General features: G+C 41.5%; 1 protein-coding gene and 1 non-coding gene across 3 annotated transcripts; both read right to left on the bottom strand.

Moving 5' to 3' along the window:
* Positions 1-11,221: 11,221 nt before the first annotated feature.
* LOC114305852 (uncharacterized) lies at positions 11,222-17,043 on the bottom strand. Of its 2 annotated transcripts, none has more exons than XM_028250981.2 (8): positions 16,908-17,043; positions 16,000-16,076; positions 13,646-13,737; positions 12,945-13,012; positions 12,359-12,465; positions 12,104-12,153; positions 11,810-11,892; positions 11,222-11,728 (listed from the first exon to the last, which is right to left on the bottom strand). In XM_028250981.2, exons 2-8 carry the CDS (start codon positions 16,055-16,057, stop codon positions 11,614-11,616), a joined length of 573 nt encoding a protein of 190 aa, XP_028106782.2. In that variant the 5' UTR covers positions 16,058-16,076; positions 16,908-17,043; the 3' UTR covers positions 11,222-11,613. The 2 variants fall into 2 exon arrangements, with proteins under 2 accessions (XP_028106782.2, XP_028106783.2); XM_028250982.2 differs by having other exon boundaries at positions 13,673-13,737.
* Positions 17,044-17,085: 42 nt separating this feature from the next.
* TRNAA-UGC (transfer RNA alanine (anticodon UGC)) lies at positions 17,086-17,158 on the bottom strand. Its single transcript has one exon. It is a non-coding gene; the product is annotated as a tRNA-Ala (tRNA).
* Positions 17,159-20,243: the final 3,085 nt, after the last annotated feature.

Raw genomic sequence — 20,243 nt, 5'->3', positions numbered from 1 at the left:
TGCCCCTGAGGGGGCCTCAGATGCGCCTGGATCGAAGAAGGCCAGGGTGGGTGGTGAGGGCACTCCGATGGCGGAGGAGAGAGGGGAGAAAGGGGTGGAGGCTGCTCTAGAAATTGTGGTTGCCCTAGAGGCGCAGGGAGAGAAGAGTCAAAGGGTCCCAGAGGAAGAAGGGCACATAAGCGCCCTCGACCCCAAGATGTAATTGGAGAATGGGTCAACTGACCCTAAGAAAGTGATGGAGCAGCAACCCAATAGGGGCCTCGTCCCAAGGTGAAGGGGCCAGACTAACGACTGCTATCTACCACGCTCGCACAGTGTCTGGGCGGCTAGAGGGAGAAGAAGGCCCAGCCAGGGTGGCTGCAGATCGCCTTGTAGGGATTATGGACGAAGCAGCAGTGCGCTCGGTGGCCAGGTTCAATGAGGCTGAGCTGCTAAAGGGGTTGTGCTCTGCCCAAATGGAGGTAACCACCTTAGCAGGGGTTCTACTGAGAAAGGCGGCGGCTGCAAAGGTCAAGTCGGAGGAGGCTAAGGCCCAACTTGCAAGTTTCAAGAAGGAGAGTGCAAGTTGGAAGAAGGCTGCGCGAGGCGCGTGTGCCAGGGGTTGGCAAGAGGCTGAGAAGGCGAAGAAAATGGAAATGTTGGCGATCGTTCAGTGTAATGTTGCCGCTCGAGCCCATGCTGAGCTGCTTACGGTAAAGTTGGAACTAGAGGACGAACGCCGCAAGGTAGTGTCACTCGAGTTCCAGCTGGCTAGTGAGCATAAGAAGCTGGGGGATGCTCAGAATGCCTGCACGGTCGCCACCGAGCGGTTTGAAGAGGCTATGATCAACAATGAAGAACTGTGCACCCAACAGACCAAAGAGAATGATGATGCAGACGTGAAGATTGTTGGGCTGCAGAAGGAGCTGGAGGATGAGCGTGCTAGGGCAATGGAGGAGAAAACAAGATTGCAGAAGGAGTTGGAGGAAGAAAACACCAAGGCAGCCTCTGAAAGGGCAGCATACCCCGATCTGTGCGTTGCAGCAGTAAAGCAATTCAAGGGGTCTGCTGACTTCCAGATGGCGATCGACGCCGCGGTCGCCAGCAACTTGGCAAGGGAGGTGTCTGGGGGGGTGGGCCCGTCGGGAACGACCGCTGGAGGCAGGACTGAAGCAGAAGTTATTGAGAGCTTCCAGCAGTCGGACTTCTACAAACACGAAATGGCTGAGTTCTGGGACAGTGGCTGGAAGATGTTCAAGCGGAAGGCAGAACAAACTGTTCCCAGACTTGGACCTTAGCGGTGTAAGGATTGATGAAGACGACGTGGCGCAGACCTCCCTAGATGAGGGCGTTGAAGAAGGAGACCTTGTGTCAAGTGAGGAGGAGTGACTGGTGTGAACAAAACCTGTATTTAGGGTTTGTTTTGTGTTTTGTGTTTTGTGTTTTTTTTTTTTTTGAATGACTGTAAGAAACTTGTGTACAAGTTTGTGAATAAATAAAATTTTGAGTCTTGTTTTCATGCTACTGACTTGTATAAGGCTTATGTATAAATCATTGTGAAGTGTAAAATGTAAGGAAAACTCAATGTAAAGTGAAGTTTAACTTGTAAGAAAAATTCAATGCGAAGTGAATGTGGGAAAAACTCAATGCAGAGTGAATTTTAACTTGTAAGAAAAATTCAATGTAGAGTGAATGTGAGAAAAACTCAATGCATAGTGAGTTTTAACTTGTAAAAATTCAATACAGAGTGAATGTGAGAAAAACTCAATGCGGAGTGAGTTTTAACTTGTAAAAATTCAATGTAGAGTGAATGTGAGAAAAACTCAATGCAGAGTGAATTTTAACTTGTAAAAGTTCAATGCAGAGCGAGGTTTATGGATCCCGACCCAGCGAGGAACGAGTCTGATTTGGAAAACGTTGGACTGGAATGTGACCAAGTATGGCCACTATGCTTATGATCATGAAGTCGCAATGGTGGTTTCGGCCTGGTTGGGGCTTGAAGTAACTCAGTCTGGCGGGGCTCTGCATGCTCAATCTGATTGAGGCTTTTTACGCTCAGTCTAGCTGAGGCTTTAAGTGACTCGGTCTGGCCGAGCTCTTCATGCTCAATCTGGCTGAGGCTTTTCGTGCTCAGCCTGGCTGAGGCTTTAAGTGACTCAGTCCGACCGAGCTCTTCATGCTAAGTCTGTCTGAGGCTTTTTGTGCTCAGCCTGGCTGAGGCTTTTTGTGACTTGGTCTGGCCGAGCTCTTCATGCTCAGTCTGGCTGAGGCTTTTTGTGCTCAGTCTGGCTGAGGCTTTAAGTGACTCGGTCTGGCCGAGCTCTTTATGCTCAGTTTGGCTGAGGCTTTTTGTGACTTGGTCTGGCCGAGCTCTTCATGCTCAGTCTAGCTGAGGCTTTTTGTGCTCAGTTTGGCTGAGGCTTTAAGTGACTTGGTCTGGCCGAGCTCTTCATTCTCAGTCCGACTGAGGCTTTTTGTGCTCAGTCTGGCTGAAGCTGCAGTCAAAGCGCTATTGGAATACCACAGATAATTGAGATATAAGCTTGCTTTCATACAAAGTGCAGTCCATAGGGTCATAAATTTACACTATATGAGAAGAAAATGAGAACATAGATTGTCAAAAAGAACATATAACATTTTGGACAATACAAAAATACAACTTTTATTGAAAATAACGCTTCAAATGTTCAGCGTTCCAAGGATGGGGGTGGTCTCGACCTTCCATGCCCTGAAGTCAGTAAGTGCCCGGACATGGTCCGGTTTTCACAACGTAAGGTCCCTCCCATTTGGCTGCCAGTTTGCCCTCAGTCGAATTTTTGGTGGCTAGAGTTACTTCTCGCAAAACAAGATCCCCCTCGGCGAACTCCCTTGGTCGGACTTTGCGATTGTAGTGAGCTCTCATTTTCTGTTGGTATGAGGCCCGCCTGACTGCAGTGGTTTCTCGGAGCTCTTTGATTAGGTCTAGGTCTGCCCGACGCAGCTCTTCAGTCAGCTCTGGATTCGGATATAGAACCCTTGGGGTAGGAAGACCGACTTCTACTGGGATGACCGCCTCAGCGTCGTATGTTAAGCGAAAAAGAGTCTCCCCAGTGGGAGTTCGAGCAGTAGTGCGGTAGGCCCAAAGCATATTTGGTAGTTCCTCAGCACAAAGTCCCTTAGCCACTTCCAACTTGGTTTTGATGATCTTCAGAAAAGAACAGTTGGTGACCTCAACTTGGCCATTGGCTTGGGGGTGACCTGGGGAAGGGAAACATGGCTGGATCTGAAGCTCTGCACAGAATTTCCTAAACTTGGCATTGTCGAATTGTTTGTCGTTGTCGGAGACAATGGCTTGAGGGATGCCAAATCTGCATATGATCGACTGCCAAATAAACCTAGTTGTATTCCGCTCGGTAATTGTGGCAAGGGGTTCTGCCTCCACCATTTGGTGAAGTAATCAATGGCGACAATGGCAAATTTGGTTTGGCCTTGGCCAGTGGGCAATGGGCCAACCAGGTCGATCCCCCATTTGGCGAATAGGTAGCGGCTGCAAAGCGTGATCAATTCTGTAGGAGGAGCATGGGGGATGTTGGTAAAACGCTAGCACTTATCACATTTGAGCACGAAGTCTGTCGTATCCTGATTAAGAGTAGGCCAGAAATAACTAGTGCGGAGGATTTTGTAGGCGAGAGACTGGGTGCCTGAATGATTACCACAGATACCCTCATGGATTTCCCTCATCACGTAGGTTACTTGAGCACGATTGAGGCATTTGAGGTACGGCCGTGAAAAACCACGTTTGTATATGTGGTTGTCGACAAGAATGTAGTTGGACGACCGAGCCCTGACTTTGGCGGCCTCCTGTTTGTCGTCTGGAAGTTCCCTCGTTATTAGATACAGAAAGATGTCTGCCGTCCATGGGATAGGTTCATTTTAGAGGAAGTGGACTTCCTACAGGTTGGGGGAGATGGCCGGGTTGGTCAGGTATTCGAGGCGGACCCCGTGGTTGAGATCTGACTGGTCTACAGAAGCCAATTGGGCCATCTCATCTACCTTGGAGTTTTCAGCTCGAGGGATGTGCTTGATATGGAAGGTATTGAAGAGGCGAGCAAAGGGGAGAGCGACATCCCTATATGCCCGCATGGTGTCCTCCTTGGCGTCGATTTCCCCCGTAATTTGCCCGACGATAAGCTGGGAATCACTGAACACCCGGATGTGGCTGACACCGATGTCTCTGGCTAGGCGGAGACCTGCTATCAATGCCTCATATTCGGCCTCATTATTGCTTGCATCAAACAGGAAGCGGAGAGCATATTTGAAATAACCACTGTCAGGGGCGGTGAGGATGAGACCAGCCCCACTGCCTTCTTTGCGGGATGATCTGTCGACGTTGAGGGTCCACGAGTGGGGGTCTTCTGGCTCGATAGGGGTTGGTGGGGGCGGAAGAGTTGTGGTTGGAGTGAGGTTAGTGAATTCCAAGATGAAGTCGGTAATAGCCTGTCCCTTAATTGTTGTCCGAGACTGGTAGGAGATATCAAACTGGCTGAGTTCGACCGACTATTGCATAAACCTGCTGGAAAGCTCTGGTTGTTGCATTATCTTCTTCAACGGTTGGTCAGTGAGGACCACTATGGAATGGGCTTGGAAGTAAGGGCAGAGCCTTCTGGAGGCGGTGACTAAGGCCAATGACACTTTTTCTAACAATGGGTAGTTCTGTTCCGCCCCCCGAAGAGCTCGACTGATGTAGTAGACCGGTCGCTGGACAGAGTTGTCTTCCCTGACGAGTGCTGCACTGACTGCAGTGTGTGACACGGCTAGATAGAGGAAGAGGGGTTTACCCGTGATGGCTTGAGAAAGTAGGGAGGGTTAACCATACACTGTTTCAGCTATTGAAAAGCCTCTTCAGATTCAGCCGTCCATTCAAAAGTTTGCCGAAAGACTTTGAAGAAGGGGAGGCACTTATCCATTGCTCGAGAAATGAAGCGGTTGAGGGCGGCCACTTGGCCAGTAAGCCTCTGAACCTTCTTGACCGTTCTGGGTGACTGCATTTCGATTAAGGCCTTGATCTTTTCGGGGTTAGCCTCGATGCCCCGCTGACTGACTATGAATCCTAAAAACTTTCCCGATCTGACGCCGAAGGCACATTTTTCCAGATTGAGCTTCATTTGGTACTTTCGTAAGGTGGCGAAGGTTTCTCGCAGGTCGGCCAGATGATCGGTGGAGAGCTTGCTCTTGACCAGCATGTCATCGACATATACTTCCATGTTCCGGCCTATCTGATGATGGAAGATGGCATTGACCAACCATTGGTAAGTGGCCCCGGCATTCTTCAACCCAAATGGCATCACACAGTAGTCGTAGGTGCCTCGGTCGGTGATGAAGGAGGTGTGCTCCTGGTCAAATAGGTGCATCAAGATTTGGTTGTATCTAGAGAAGGCATCCATGATGCTGAGCATTTGATGACTGGCCGTGGCGTCGACCAACAGATCTATGCGAGGGAGAGGGTGTCTTTGGGGCAGGCTCGGTTAAGGTCGGAGTAGTCGACACAGAGTCGCCATTTACCATTGTTTTTACGAACCAGAACCACATTCGATAGCCATTTGGGATAGTCCACATTAGTGATGAACTGTGCCTCAAGGAGTTTGTCTACTTCAGAAGCAATAAGGTTATTGCGTTCCAGGTGAAAAATGCGCTGCTTCTGGCGGATAGGTCGAAAATGGGGCTCAACACTGAGACGGTGGCTGATGAAGGAGGGGTTGATCCCTGGCATATCAGAGTGAGTCCAGGCGAAGACATCGTTGTGCTCGATCAGGAGGGTGGTGAGGTCGGCCTTGGCATGGGAGGGCAGTTGGCTGCCAATCTTGGCAGTTTTCGTTGGGTTGGTGGGGTCGATGGAGACCTCGATAAGCTCTTCCACTGGTTTTCCTCTGACTAGCGCATCCTCGTCTCTGACGTCAAGTCCTTCAATGATCATGGTCTCCTTAAGCTTAACTTCTTTAAGTGAGGCAACATAGCATTCTCTGGCCACAGTCTGTTCTCCTCTGACTGTGCCGACCCCAAGGTCAGTGGGGAACTTGACGGCGAGATGGAAGGTGGAGGTGATGGCTTGGAAGGCGTTTAGGCGGTTCGGCCAAGGATGATGTTGTAAGCAGAGGGACAATCGACAACAAAGAAGGTTAGTAACTTGGTAGTCTGCCGCGGGTACTCGCCGATGGTGATGGGGAGATCGATGGAGCCGATGGAGGTCACCCGGTCACCAGTGAAACCGACCAAAGGGGTTTAGAGAGGGGAAAGACTTTCTTTCCCGATCTTGAGCTGACGGAAACAGTTGAGGAAGATGATGTCTGAAGAGCTGCCGTTGTCTATGAGAACCCGTCTGACCTTGTAGTTGGAGAAGAGGGCCGAAATGACAAGGTGGTCATCATGGGGGTAACGAATGCCTTTGCAGTCGGCGTCTGTAAAGCTGATAGGCTCGGTCTACTGCCTGGGTTGTTTGGAGGGTCGATCCAACGTGGCAATTTCTTTATCTGAGCCTTGCCTTATTTTCCTGAGTTCTGCCCGCTGAGCCGAGCTGGATGGTCCGCCACAAGCAAGTCCGCCAGAAATAACTCTGATTTCTCCAACAGGTGGGGTGGGGTTACCTTGTGCCCGAGGTTGCTGTGGAGGGCGATCATGGCCTTGGTTAGTTTGGGCTGGCTGCCGGGGAGGGGTGCGCCGGCGGTTGTGTCTGTTGGGCTCAGTCCTTTGCCTCTGCTGAGGGCGGGTGTTCGTGAACCGGCTAAGTCGTCCCTGACGTATTAAGGTCTCGACCTGATCCTTGAGGTTAACACACTCATCGGTGTTATGGCCGTGGTCCTAGTGAAAACGGCAATATTTGGACTGGTCTTTCCAGTTGGAAGGGGTTCGCGATGGTTGGGGCCATTTCAGGGGGTAGTCCCGCTGTATCTGATTGAGGACTTGTTCCATGGAGGAGTTTAGGGGGTTGTACCACTCAAACCGATCGGGCAGTCAGGCTTGGACTGACCGCTCAGTTCTGGGGGCTCTGTCAGTGTACTGAGACGTTTGGTTATTGTATTGGGTATTTCTGGTGTCTGGATCTTTTCTCTTTTCTCTAGGGGTCGGATTTTTGGTTATAGGATCTTGCCGGGCGGCTAGGGAATCTTCAACATTCATGTATTTTTGGGCTTTGGAGAGTAGGGCTGCCATGGAGGTCGAGGGGTTTTTAGAGAGGGAGAAAAGGAAGTCAGACGACCGTTGACCGGCCACGAAAGTCGTAAGGATGACCTTGTTATCGTTTTTCGCTACCTGCAAGGCTTCAGTGTTGAAACGGGTGACGAAGCTGCGCAGCGACTCTCCCTTGGTCTGACGGATATTGAGGAGTTGGATTGCTGGACATCGCTGGCACTGGGCTCCAATAAAATGGCTGAGGAAGGAGTCACTGAGATGTTGGAAAGTGGAGACAGAGTCTGCTGGTAATTGGCTAAACCACAGCCGAGCTGACCCCTTCAGTGTCACGGGAAAAGCTCGACACATGATCTCGTCAGGGAATGCATAGAGGATCATGAGGGTTCTGTAGGTCTCCAGATGGTCAACTGGGTCCATCGTACTGTCAAAAGAATCGATGGTGGGCATTTTGAACTTGGGAGGTAGAGGTTTGTCCCGGATGGAGGCAACAAATGGTGAGTTTGTTGTGGTAGAAGGTTTATGTTGGATGTTCTGCATGACCCCTTGGAGTTGGAGCTTTATGGCTCGGAGTTCGGCATCCCAGAGAGGGATGTTATCACCACCGAAAGGCAGCGGGGGTTAGACGCTGCTGGCTTCCCCTTCAGGGGTTGGTGCCAGGATCGATGGATGCGGAGGTCGGGGTGGTGGATTTATATTAGGAGGAGGAGGTTGCAAGCCTTCCAAGTTGAGTGGATAGGGCTGCGGGATAGTATGGCTCGGGGCTCGCACTTGGTTGGGCGGAATATCGGGAGGTGGTGGAGGAGGCATAGGAAGGTTTCTTTGGAGTAGAGCATTTATCAGGGCTTGGTTTTGCTCAGCCATGCGGTTAATGCTGTTGGTAAGCTCGATGAAATACTGTGGTGGGTTGTTTGGATTGGAGGGGTCGGCTTGGTGGTCGGTAGCATTTTGGTGAGAAGCCATGGATCTAGCCGTGACCATACACTTTGATGGGTAGTAGGAAAGGGTTATTGGAACAGGGTCTTCGGCGACAATGAGCACAACTGGCGCACGGAGCAAAGCTTTTCCACAAACGGCGCCAACTAATGATGCAGTTTTTGATGGTAGGACAGGTTGGACTGATCCACGCTCCTCAAGCCTGATGTCCGAATGACCAAGCCCACCAGAGAACCTGCACAAGAGTTCAACGGGGAACGGGAAGTCCCCCAGTGAACCCTCCGACGAGCAAGTTAGAGAGAGAGAGTGAAATATGCAAATAGATTAGAGATAGAAAAGCTTAACCTACTTCTTGTCTTCAACGTTTACTTATATCCTTTGGTAATCATTTCGTTGTCCCTTCCGATCTGTCACCTTGGCCAAAAGTCTATACTGTAGCTTACCTTGTTCAGGGTGAGGGCGTGCTGTCCCGACGGAGAGGTATTGTCGTAATAAATGCAGTGAGGGGCTGCATTAATGGCGATGTGCAGTGGCAATAACTTTGCAGATCTTTGTTTGCTGATGTGGCTTGCCCTTTACCTGCTACGTGTCTGAATATCATTGGTCCTTCATGCCATGTTGACTTCCAGATAGTGCTGGGCCTTATCAGTTGAGTTATGTATTAGGCCCTAAGTGGTAGGCTGGGATTGTTCATAGTGGGTTATGGCCTTTATGGGCCTACCCACGTCAACAATAATGTGAGGTTAATGGGAGATAAAATTTGCCCACTTAGGGGTTGAATTTTTGAACTAAAAAGTTGAGAAAAAAAATATGGTTGTTTGGGTTAATTTTTGACTTTTTATGAAAAAATGTGTATTAAAAAATTGTATAAATTAGTATGTAGGAGAAGATAAGGACAATAGGCAGTAGGCCGTACCGTTTGGGGAGTGAATTGATGATAAGAAATGGTTGCTTACTTTTCGGGCATTACATTGGACGGTGTTGTTTGGTCCGTGGGGGCTATCAGAAGTCCCGTTTTGATAATCTGAATCGTTCAATGTGTAGAACTTGTCGAGTATTATATGTCTATAAAAAATCACGTTGATCGGATATTGATAGCTATCTGATCGGATTAGTTTCTTTTTCAACCGTTAACTATAACACCATCTATTTTTTCATACAAAAGTGATTTAATTATGTAGTTAGCAATATCCGATCAATGCAATTTTGTACAAATATATAGTACTCGATGAGTTCTACATATTGAACGGTTCAGATTATCAAACGGGACTTGTTATGAGCCCCCATAGGCTGAACAACACTGTGTTGTTTGTACACTCCACCTGTGCAATTTTTCCAAATCATTTCAGCTCAGCAACAGTCTGTAGGACGATTCAAATTGTGTTGTAATAATTTGTGTATAAAATTAATTTTTTTTTTAGGTAAATAGTGATAACTTTTTAACTTCTTTATGTTGTGTTTGGTTGAGGGATTTGAGGAGGGATTTGGAAAGGGAAATGAAAAAGATAGGTGAAATGTGAAAAAAATATACTTATATTTCACATAGTTTCACACACCTTTTCCCTTTCCTTTTCTAAATCCCTCCCCAAATCCCCCAACCACACACAGCATTAGTAAATTTTTGATTTTTAAAATATTTTTATATTCCAAACCAGTACTTGGTACATTTGCAACTTTTATTGACCAGTGGCACCACAACGGTGGCCCAATTGAGAACTGAAAAATCCAAATCTTAGTTGAGAACTGAAAAATCCAAATTGTTTTTTTTTTTTTGAACGAGAAAAATCCAAATCCAAATCCAAATCCAAATCCAACCTTTTTCAGAGAATCTGAGCGTCTTCCCTATGGTATCTCGACTTATTGCTCTTGAAGAAATGTACACTAAATAGAAGGTTTACTCTTGTTATTAGACCAAAAGATTGTGATGTTATCAAAAAATTACAACAGAAAATGTGTCCTTTTTCCAGTAAATCATGCCAGAAACACCAATGAAATGGGCCTTCGAAGAAATGTCGGTGAAAAACAAACCCTATTCATCCAGTAAAATGCCCAATAAATACACGGCAGTGTAATATCTCCCAAAAAAAACAATCATACAAAACCGAACACATTTTATGAAAAAATGTGTATTAAAAAATTGTATAAATTAGTATGTAGGAGAAGATAAGGACAATAGGCAGTAGGCCGTACCGTTTGGGGAGTGAATTGATGATAAGAAATGGTTGCTTACTTTTCGGGCATTACATTGGACGGTGTTGTTTGGTCCGTGGGGGCTATCAGAAGTCCCGTTTTGATAATCTGAATCATTCAATGTGTAGAACTTGTCGAGTATTATATGCCTATAAAAAATCACGTTGATCGGATATTGATAGCTATCTGATCGGATTAGTTTCTTTTTCAACCGTTAACTATAACACCATCTATTTTTTCATACAAAAGTGATTTAATTATGTAGTTAGCAATATCCGATCAATGCAATTTTGTACAAATATATAGTACTCGATGAGTTCTACATATTGAACGGTTCAGATTATCAAACGGGACTTGTTATGAGCCCCCATAGGCTGAACAACACTGTGTTGTTTGTACACTCCACCTGTGCAATTTTTCCAAATCATTTCAGTTCAGCAACAGTCTGTAGGACGATTCAAATTGTGTTGTAATAATTTGTGTATAAAATTAATTTTTTTTTTAGGTAAATAGTGATAACTTTTTAACTTCTTTATGTTGTGTTTGGTTGAGGGATTTGAGGAGGGATTTGGAAAGGGAAATGAAAAAGATAGGTGAAATGTGAAAAAAATATACTTATATTTCACATAGTTTCACACACCTTTTCCCTTTCCTTTTCTAAATCCCTCCCCAAATCCCCCAACCACACACAGCATTAGTAAATTTTTGATTTTTAAAATATTTTTATATTCCAAACCAGTACTTGGTACATTTGCAACTTTTATTGACCAGTGGCACCACAACGGTGGCCCAATTGAGAACTGAAAAATCCAAATCTTAGTTGAGAACTGAAAAATCCAAATTGTTTTTTTTTTTTTGAACGAGAAAAATCCAAATCCAAATCCAAATCCAACCTTTTTCAGAGAATCTGAGCGTCTTCCCTATGGTATCTCGACTTATTGCTCTTGAAGAAATGTACACTAAATAGAAGGTTTACTCTTGTTATTAGACCAAAAGATTGTGATGTTATCAAAAAATTACAACAGAAAATGTGTCCTTTTTCCAGTAAATCATGCCAGAAACACCAATGAAATGGGCCTTCGAAGAAATGTCGGTGAAAAACAAACCCTATTCATCCAGTAAAATGCCCAATAAATACACGGCAGTGTAATATCTCCCAAAAAAAACAATCATACAAAACCGAACAATATTATGATAAATAGCGCCCCCCCCCCCAGCAGAAGAAAAACCTAGGCATTATAATAGGGTTCAAGACCCTTTTAATTCAACCGAGATGAAACAAAACTGGCACAGCCTCATCCTTAGCACTCTCAAAGCTTCTCCCGAGCATTCCTCTATGAAAAAATTTTAATGTGGTTTTGGCTTAAATCCATCAACAGCGAAATTTCGTGTCGCAGCAGGAAGTGCTAAGCGGAGGCCGTCGAGTTCCGGGCTTGCAATTACTTGACAACCTAGACGAGACCTGTGGGAAATCATTACGGAACTTAAACAAGCTTGGATAGTGAAAAAATTTCATGATGATTTTTAAAATTTAGGAACTTACGTCTCTGTAAGACCGAAAGCAAGATCTAACATGTCGTTTTCCTCATCAGTTGGATCTTCTAATTTGTTGTAGTACTCCATATCCTAATCAAAAGTATCAAGAACTAAATTTCATACCATAACCCATTAATCCCTTGTAATATATTCTTAGTCAGCATCAACAATAGTGAACAACTCCTTTTCTTTTTTCTTTTTTTCCCCCAGGAAGAACATCACATGTTAGTGCTTAATACGCCAAAGTGGCCTTAGCTACACAATATTTTGCCTTAAAAAACAAGGATGTTCATTAACATACCATCACAATCACATGACAAGTGGAACAGGCAAGTGATCCTTCACAAGCTCCTGTAATCAAAGGGAAATTAATTAATTTATCAAAGTGAAATTAATTGAGTGAATTCAGATGGTACATCACCACATCTAAAATTTGAGTGAAATACTATGTATTGTTTGCCTTGGACCCCTTTAAAGCAGTTTCAAAGTAATTACCACAGAGAATGGATAATTTTGTAAAGCAGCAAATGCATAATTCATTGCCTCGAGAACTTACCTTCAAGGTCGATGTCATTTTCATGGGCAGCTTCTAACATGGACATACCAATTGGGACCTTAATCTGTTTCTCATCTCCATCTTTGTCAATAAATGTCACTGATATTCTGCAGAACCAAATGGAAGGTCATGGAGAAATCAGCATAGAAACTCCAGTCAGTTAAAACTTGGTGGCCATATTGCATAGCATCAAGGATAGCGGGTCACTTATATTACAGTAAATACATCATTTCCTAAACCAGTCCTGATCTCATGGTTTAAGTTACAAAACTTATGAACTCCTTTGTGACCTATTAACTGTTCATAGTTGCTTGAATAGCAGTTTCAGAGGCATTTTATTCATGTAATATACACCAAAGACATCTACATATCAAATATATATTTCTATACATACACACCAAAGATATCTGCATTATAATTAACAGATCTTGGACACCTCAGCACTCATCCGCCACGTTATCTGGTCTTCTAAGAAACAAATTTCGAAGGCAACTTAGCTACTAAGCCTACTACAGCTATTTTAGCCTACAATCCAATTTATAATTCTCTAACATGTTCCTTTCCAGGTACAAGAGTAAAAACTTACTTTTCCTTATCTTCATCCCCTCCCTCTTGAGCTTTATCAGCAGCAGTGCTAGAAAAAAAATGATGCTTCTGCTTACAAAATGATATTTAATGCTTCAGTTAGTCTATATCAGTTCAAAAACAAGTTTATGGCTCTACTGGAATAATAATAATAATAATAATAATAATAATAATAATAATAATAATAATAAAAACAACAAAATGCCTAATTTATCTAATTGTTCCATTGAGGAACTAACCGAACATCACATGAAGCCTAAGTAAAATAAAATGAGAGATTTAAGATATGCACGTGAAGGATCCCTTAGTATGGCAGAAACTTACTCTATATTTGCCTTTCCCCAAACTATGCAACATAGAAATGTTATTCCTCTGTCTGCCATGTTGTAAGCCTGCAGACCCATTTTTTTACCTCATTTCTCATGTATTTTAACTTTTAAGAACCAACAGTGAAATCAGACTCAAGCATGTTCGGGCCGATTACATGCAACAACCACCTAGTCCAATCAGTACTTGCTCCATATCACCAAGCAGATTTCGTATGACAATTGATGGACTTACCAGGTTAAAATAAACTAGATTGATGCACAATTCTACATATCCATACTGTTACAACATTACTGGTAATGGTAATACGAAGCAATAAGTAACTATAGTTTTGCCGTACTGTATTACAACTGCATGCTAAGATAAGGATCCTACCTGCAATTGGGAAAAGCTATTACTAACCAGATGCTGCAAATGGCGATTGTGAAAAAGATGTGTATATGGTATTCTTGGAGTAGATGTTTGACCTGCGAAAAGACAAATACCCAAAATAAAATTTAAATAAAGAATAAAATTACGATAATTCTTGTCACCCTGAATTAATGATTGCAGGTAAAGAGTTCATTTCTAGATTTGAACAACATAAATCAATAATGTAGCTTAAAAAGGAAGGCAACAAAAAACTGGCAAACTGAGAACCCCACACAATCAAAGCATAATGTATTAAAGGTACTTAAGAGCATAAGCTGGAACAAATTTCGGTAACAGTTTGGAGGGAAGCTAGGTAGTAATTTTGTAGCACACAACTTTACATATTGTCCAACTACAAGTTATGGCCAAACAAATAACACAACACCAGCAAGTTAATATTAATGACATTCCAAGTAGTCACTCCACTCTGTTTTTTTTTTTTTCTTCTTAAATCTTAATAGGACAAATTCATACCGTGTGAGGGGAATTAATGATTGTAAAATCTGCAGTGTGTATGGGACACAAATAGCAATTTCCAAATAAATCAATTGTGTCATCAGAACCTAGCCAATAGAACCAAAACAGGATGAATGAAGCAGAGATGAGCTTCTAGAGTGCTGTCTGATTATTGAATAGCTAAAAATTAGTATAAGGTGGGAAACTAGACAGGCCACATGCCATGGTCCAAGATAACATACAATCAAAAAATAAAATCATCACATATATTTGCTTTCACATAAATAGGCTTAAACGATATGAGGAATTTGAAATAAGTAAATGAACATACAAGAATAGATGAAGTCACTCCGAATGCATTCATGAGAAGTAAGGTGTAAAACCAAAAGAGGGAAATATGAGGAAAGTCATTTTAGATGCTTTCCTCAAGCACAATGAAGACTAGCAAGAAGGATATACATTGATCTCTGCGATGAGAAAAAGGACCAAATGACATGGATTGATGGAGTCATAAAATATGTTGTGCATGATGATGTAAAAAGAAATGTAGCGCCAGATACGGCGGGATAGCTTCGGAGGATCTGTATGGCTGAAACCAAGTACTTGAAAATCAAGGCCTTGACAAGTAAATTACACATGTAATTGGAAAAATGGTGAACTGACTACTGCGCAAGATGCCCTTCAATAAAATGTTTTTGGCACTACGTGGAAGGGGACGCAACGTGGAACATCCTAAATAATCCCAAAGCTCAAGACCCAAAAATAATAGCACAATGATGTATGCATAGGGGATAAACTCCCCTCCACACTTTATCTCTCCATACCCATCCATACTCCTCTTGTGGGCCTTAATTCGGACTCACTTTGATGATCCAAACCGTCTATTTCATAGGCTTCACAAAAAAAGTTATTCATATAAGAAATTAAATTTATCAGACAACCATGAACACAAAAACATATAACATTTTATTTTACCAAATAAATGGTTTAAGTTTACAATCCTATTTGCTATTCATTTTATAAAATAAAGTGTGATTTGTACTTGTGTTTATAAATGTTTGATGAAATTGATTTTTGCATGGATGACCTTTATTACGGAATCTAAAAGAGGAGTATGGAGAGATGCAAGTATGGATGACCATAAGAGGAGTATGGAGAGATGGCTTACAACATGGAGGGGAGATGCAAGTATGGAGTATGGAGAGATGCAAGTATGGATGACCATAAGAGGAGTATGGATGACCATAGACTATAAGAGGAGTATGGATGACCATAAGAGGAGTATGGAGAGATGCAAGTATGGAGGGTAGCTTATCCCGTCTGCATAGACTATAAAAACATGCTTTTATCTGAATTTTACGTGAATCTTAAATGAGGTTGCTACCAAGACAGTAATATTGAATACTAGACTACTAGATCCAAATTTAAACAGTCAATCTCACTGAAAATCAAAAACGTATATTGAAATTAGAAATCTAGCTGAAACTTTTGACAACCCCAATCCAACAAAAAAAGCCAAAACAAACAACCTCTCACCTCTTAGCAAAAACAGCAGAATGCATTTGAAATGTAACTTTCTCAACTATACAATGTTTTTGGCCATAAAATCATTACAAAGCCAACGAACGGGCAGTAATTTTATATTCCACATGCAACAGAAATTCAGGTGCATAAAAAGCACATCCCAATTGGACCATATTAATGGATCTATTATCAACATAAAAAAAGAGATTCACATTGCTTTATAATCCATATTTGGTCCAATAGACAAAAATAGCTATTCTTGAGAGAGAAGAACTAAACCCCAAACCCTAAGCCAAATATATACCAGCTTTCACAGTAAAAGAAATTCAAGAAAATACCTCCTGTTAAACCCTTGATCACATGAGCTCCAAGATGCGAAAATTTAGTGAGGAACATAATTGTTGCTACACAGAACCTGGGGCACAAAAAAAGTGAAAAGGCATAAAAATAAAAATAAAAAACCCTCAAATGCCATTTTTTGCAAAAAAGAGTTACTAACAATGGGACTCAGCCTGCGTCATCAAAACATCCTAATTTTCACCAGGAATCTGTTATATCCGATGATATTTCACCACTCATCGGCATTCAAGCAAACACGCAAATACACTCGCCAAGGGGAGAGTCATAGAGGCTAGAGTGCTTTAGGTTGGTCTCAGCGACATTAATGCAAGCACTTGGCAGGCAAAACAGTGAACGCCTCAAACCCATAATTTTCTGTAGCCCTCTGTTATATGTGGTGATAATTCATCCCCATTGGCATTCAAGCAAACACTTAAACCCATTCACCAAGTGGAAAGTAACACAGACTAGAGAGGATTTGTGTTGGTGTCAGTGACATTAACGCAAAATTTTGGCAGGCAAAACAATGAATGGGGTTTCAAAACATCCTAATTTTAATTTTCAGTAGGCTTCAGTTATATGTGGTGATAATTCATCCCACATTGGCATTCAAGAAAACACTGATATTGTCAGTGGCATTAACGCAAACACTTGGCAGCCAAGTCAGTGAACTAACAAAACCCAGTTCGCAAGTCGGAAATTCAAACAAAGATTGAAAACCCAGTTGGGAAATGCAAACACGAACGCATTCAAAACCAAAACATACGTAAATGAACGCAAGAGATCATCACACAGCTGATAGATTTACGATATATATATATAAAGATAACAAAACGATGAAATCATGAAATAGATGTATTTAAAAAATAAAATAAAATAAAATTGGCAAGTCAATGAATTAACGAACCTTTTTTGTGAGTTGTTGAGATCAATTGTACGACCGTTGTGTGGATTATTGAGGGGTGAGTTAAAGATTGTTCAAAGCACCCGAGAAACAAATTATTAGCGTTGGGCCTTAAAGATTCCTAAAATTTGGTTCAAATCAAAACGGTGTCGTTTTGAGTGGACACTTTAGGAAAAGGTATTGGAGATGCGGGGGATCGAACCCCGTGCCTCTCGCATGCAAAGCGAGCGCTCTACCATTTGAGCTACATCCCCAGGTTGTCGATGGTTTTATACTAGATTTATTTTAATAAGAAACTTACAAAATCTTGCTCTTCCATTGTCTTTCTTAAATATAATTTGTTTTATTTTATTTTTAAAGATAAATTGTTCAGCTCCCATTTTTTATCCTTGGAGTATCGTGTATTATTACTTGTGTGGTATTTCTTGGAAATAAGATAAAATAGGTGATTAATTTTCAACACTACATAAACAATAGGTGTTTATTATTATTATTATTATTATTATTATTATCATTATTGTAATAATTGGATGGCTGGGTCAACTTACACTTATCTCGACTAATTTCGGAAAACTAATTCCACCGTTCAGGGACGGAGGGAAGAAGGGACTAGGAGGGGCACGTGCCTCTCCTCAATTTCTTTTAATTATACTAGTAGTTATATATTTACAAAGTGTTTTTTGTTTAACCCTTAAAAAATTATAATTGTATTCACCCTAATTTATTTAAAATCCTTTAAAAATGAATATTTAAAGGTCTTTTTTAATTGGAAAAAGATTATTCACAATTTAAGTCTTACAGTTTACTTATAAATGACATGTTAAGTTATGTATCAACTTTTGATATGTTATAATTGCATAAGAACTCTTAATTCAAAAATGAAACTTTCTTTCTTTTCTCTATTTTTATTTTTTATTTTTCTTGTTAGGAAAATTATACATATGGTCCTTGTAAATTGTCCATTTTGTCAATTTGATCATACAATTCCAATTACATCAATTATTCTTTAATTATTCACATTATGTCAATTTAATACAATTAGTAATGCCCATTAATAAATTGAACATAAATTAAGATGGAAAAAATTGTATATTCACTCCTCTCAAATTGATTGAGGAATTCATATACAATTTGAAACGTGTAAACCGTGTGTATAATTTATGTGTGTCAACAATGCTACAACAATTATGTGTGTCAACAATGCTACAACAATCATATTTTTATATCATATTTGAGGTACCATGTAAGTTGTCACTGTCAACATAAATTTCAGAACATAAACTTTACACTTTGGATCATTTACCATGTGTATTATCAAGAAATCAAGACAAAATGACATACCTGAATCCATTGATGAACGGTTAAACGGAAGCGTGATTATCAATGAACTCTTTGTTATTGATTATGTTATTGCCTTCTAATCCTTTCCCCTTTGGTGCCTTATGTTTCTCCTTGAGAGGATTTAGAAAGAAAAATGGTAGTGTTCTTATTTTTCCACTTGGGAAGGAATAGGGACCATAACCTTTTAAAGGTTGTAATTGGTTTTCAAAACTGAAAGGTTGTGGAAGTTCAAAAGGAATGAAAACCAACTTTAACCAATATGTTTTAATTTCTATTTCTGCCCCTCATAGAAATAGAAATTATACAACTAGTATCTACACATTAGGTCTATAACACATATACCCTTAAGCCTATTAACTAAATTGAATCGCTTAAATTGTAGGCTTCTTATAAATGATAACACCACATTTAATTATGTGGTCCCATTGAGACATTATCTAACAATCTCCCACTGGACCACATATGTATCCTGAAAAATGTGCTTAACTTTAGTGAGCTCAGAAATTTGTTATCATAACTTGAGGGTATCCAAACAATCTTGTCCATTAACTATATTAATATAGGATCAAAGCGGTCTTCGTTACATCAATCGTAACTCGACCCACCAATGGTCACGTATACTAATACAGCTAAATGACATAGATCAATCATGGATGCGTAGCATGGAAATTACTTGTGATGTGATCCATACATGCCTATTTCCAACTGGTCCTACTTAACTTTATTGAGATCAATACTTCACAATACGTAACAGAGTGTAATAAACTGAATATTTCATTTTTGCAGAAATTAATCTAATTACATAGATAAAACACACGGCTGACATAAAGCAGTAATATAAATACAAACTCCCACTAAACCAGAATGTTCTCAAATAGAACAACACCCATCTGAGCAGTGTGCTCATGAAAGACCTTGAGTGGTAGTCCCTTCGTAAGTGGATCCGCTATCATGGAGTTTGTCCCAATGTGCTCTATGAAAATCTGTCCACTCTGCACTCTTTCTTTTACAACTAGGAACTTGATATCAATATGCTTTGATTTTGTTGAGCTCCTGTTGTTATTGGAATATAAAACTGCAGACTTATTGCCACAATATAACTTAAGTGGTCTTGCAGTGCCTTCCAAAATGCGCAACCCAGTGACAAAATTCTGCAGCCATATCCCTTGGTTTGATGCCTCATAACATGCTACAAATTCTGCGGCCATGGTGGATGAACCTATGAGCGTCTGCTTTGCAGACCTCCAAGAAATTGCTCCGCCAGCTAACAGATAAATATAGCCTGATGTGGATTTCCTACTGTCTTGGCATCCAGCAAAATCGGAGTCGGAATATCCAATGACCTCTAACTTATCCGATCTCCTATATGTGAGCATATATTCCTTTGTTCTCTGTAAATATCGCATAACACGCTTGACTGCTTTCCAATGATCCATGCCAGGATTACTTAAATATCTGCCTAACATGCCAACTATAAACGCAATATCCGGACGCGTACATACTTAAGCATACATTAGACTCTCTACAGCCGAGGCATAAGGAATCTTCTGCATTTCTTGAATTTCAAGACTGTTCTTCAGGCATTGGCTGAGACTAAACTTGTCTCCCTTAGCAACCGGGGTTTCACCTGATTTACAATTTTGCATGCCAAATCTATTAAGTACTTTTTCGATATAGCTCCTTTGTGATAATCCCAGAATACCCCGAGAACGATCTCGGAGTATTTCGATTCCTAATACAAAGGAAGCATCATCAAGATCTTTCATTTCAAAATTCTTAGATAGAAATCTCTTGGTGTCATGTAATAAGTTGATATCGTTTGTGGCAAGCAATATGTCGTCAACATATAAAACCAAAAATATGTGTTTACTCCCACTGAACTTGTGATACACACATTCATCAACAACATTAGTTTCAAAACCATACGAAGTGAGAATTTGATGAAATTTGAAGTACCACTAACGAGAAGCTTGTTTGAGTCCATAGATGGATTTAGTC

The sequence above is a fragment of the Camellia sinensis genome, chromosome 15 (assembly GCF_055761805.1).
Source record: "Camellia sinensis isolate YWXY chromosome 15, ASM5576180v1, whole genome shotgun sequence".
Taxonomy (NCBI): domain Eukaryota; kingdom Viridiplantae; phylum Streptophyta; class Magnoliopsida; order Ericales; family Theaceae; genus Camellia; species Camellia sinensis.
This window is presented reverse-complemented; position numbering and strand designations above follow the sequence as displayed.

Bases quoted from the DNA above. Each gene is read 5' to 3' on its own strand.
- LOC114305852 (XM_028250981.2), bottom strand. From the start codon at position 16,057: ATGTTCCTCACTAAATTTTCGCATCTTGGAGCTCATGTGATCAAGGGT. The intron at 12,154-12,358 runs GTAAGTTCTCGA...CTTTGATTACAG, and splicing joins AAATGACATCGACCTTGAAG to GAGCTTGTGAAGGATCACTT. The intron at 11,729-11,809 runs GTAAGTTCCTAA...GATTTCCCACAG, and splicing joins GCTTTCGGTCTTACAGAGAC to GTCTCGTCTAGGTTGTCAAG.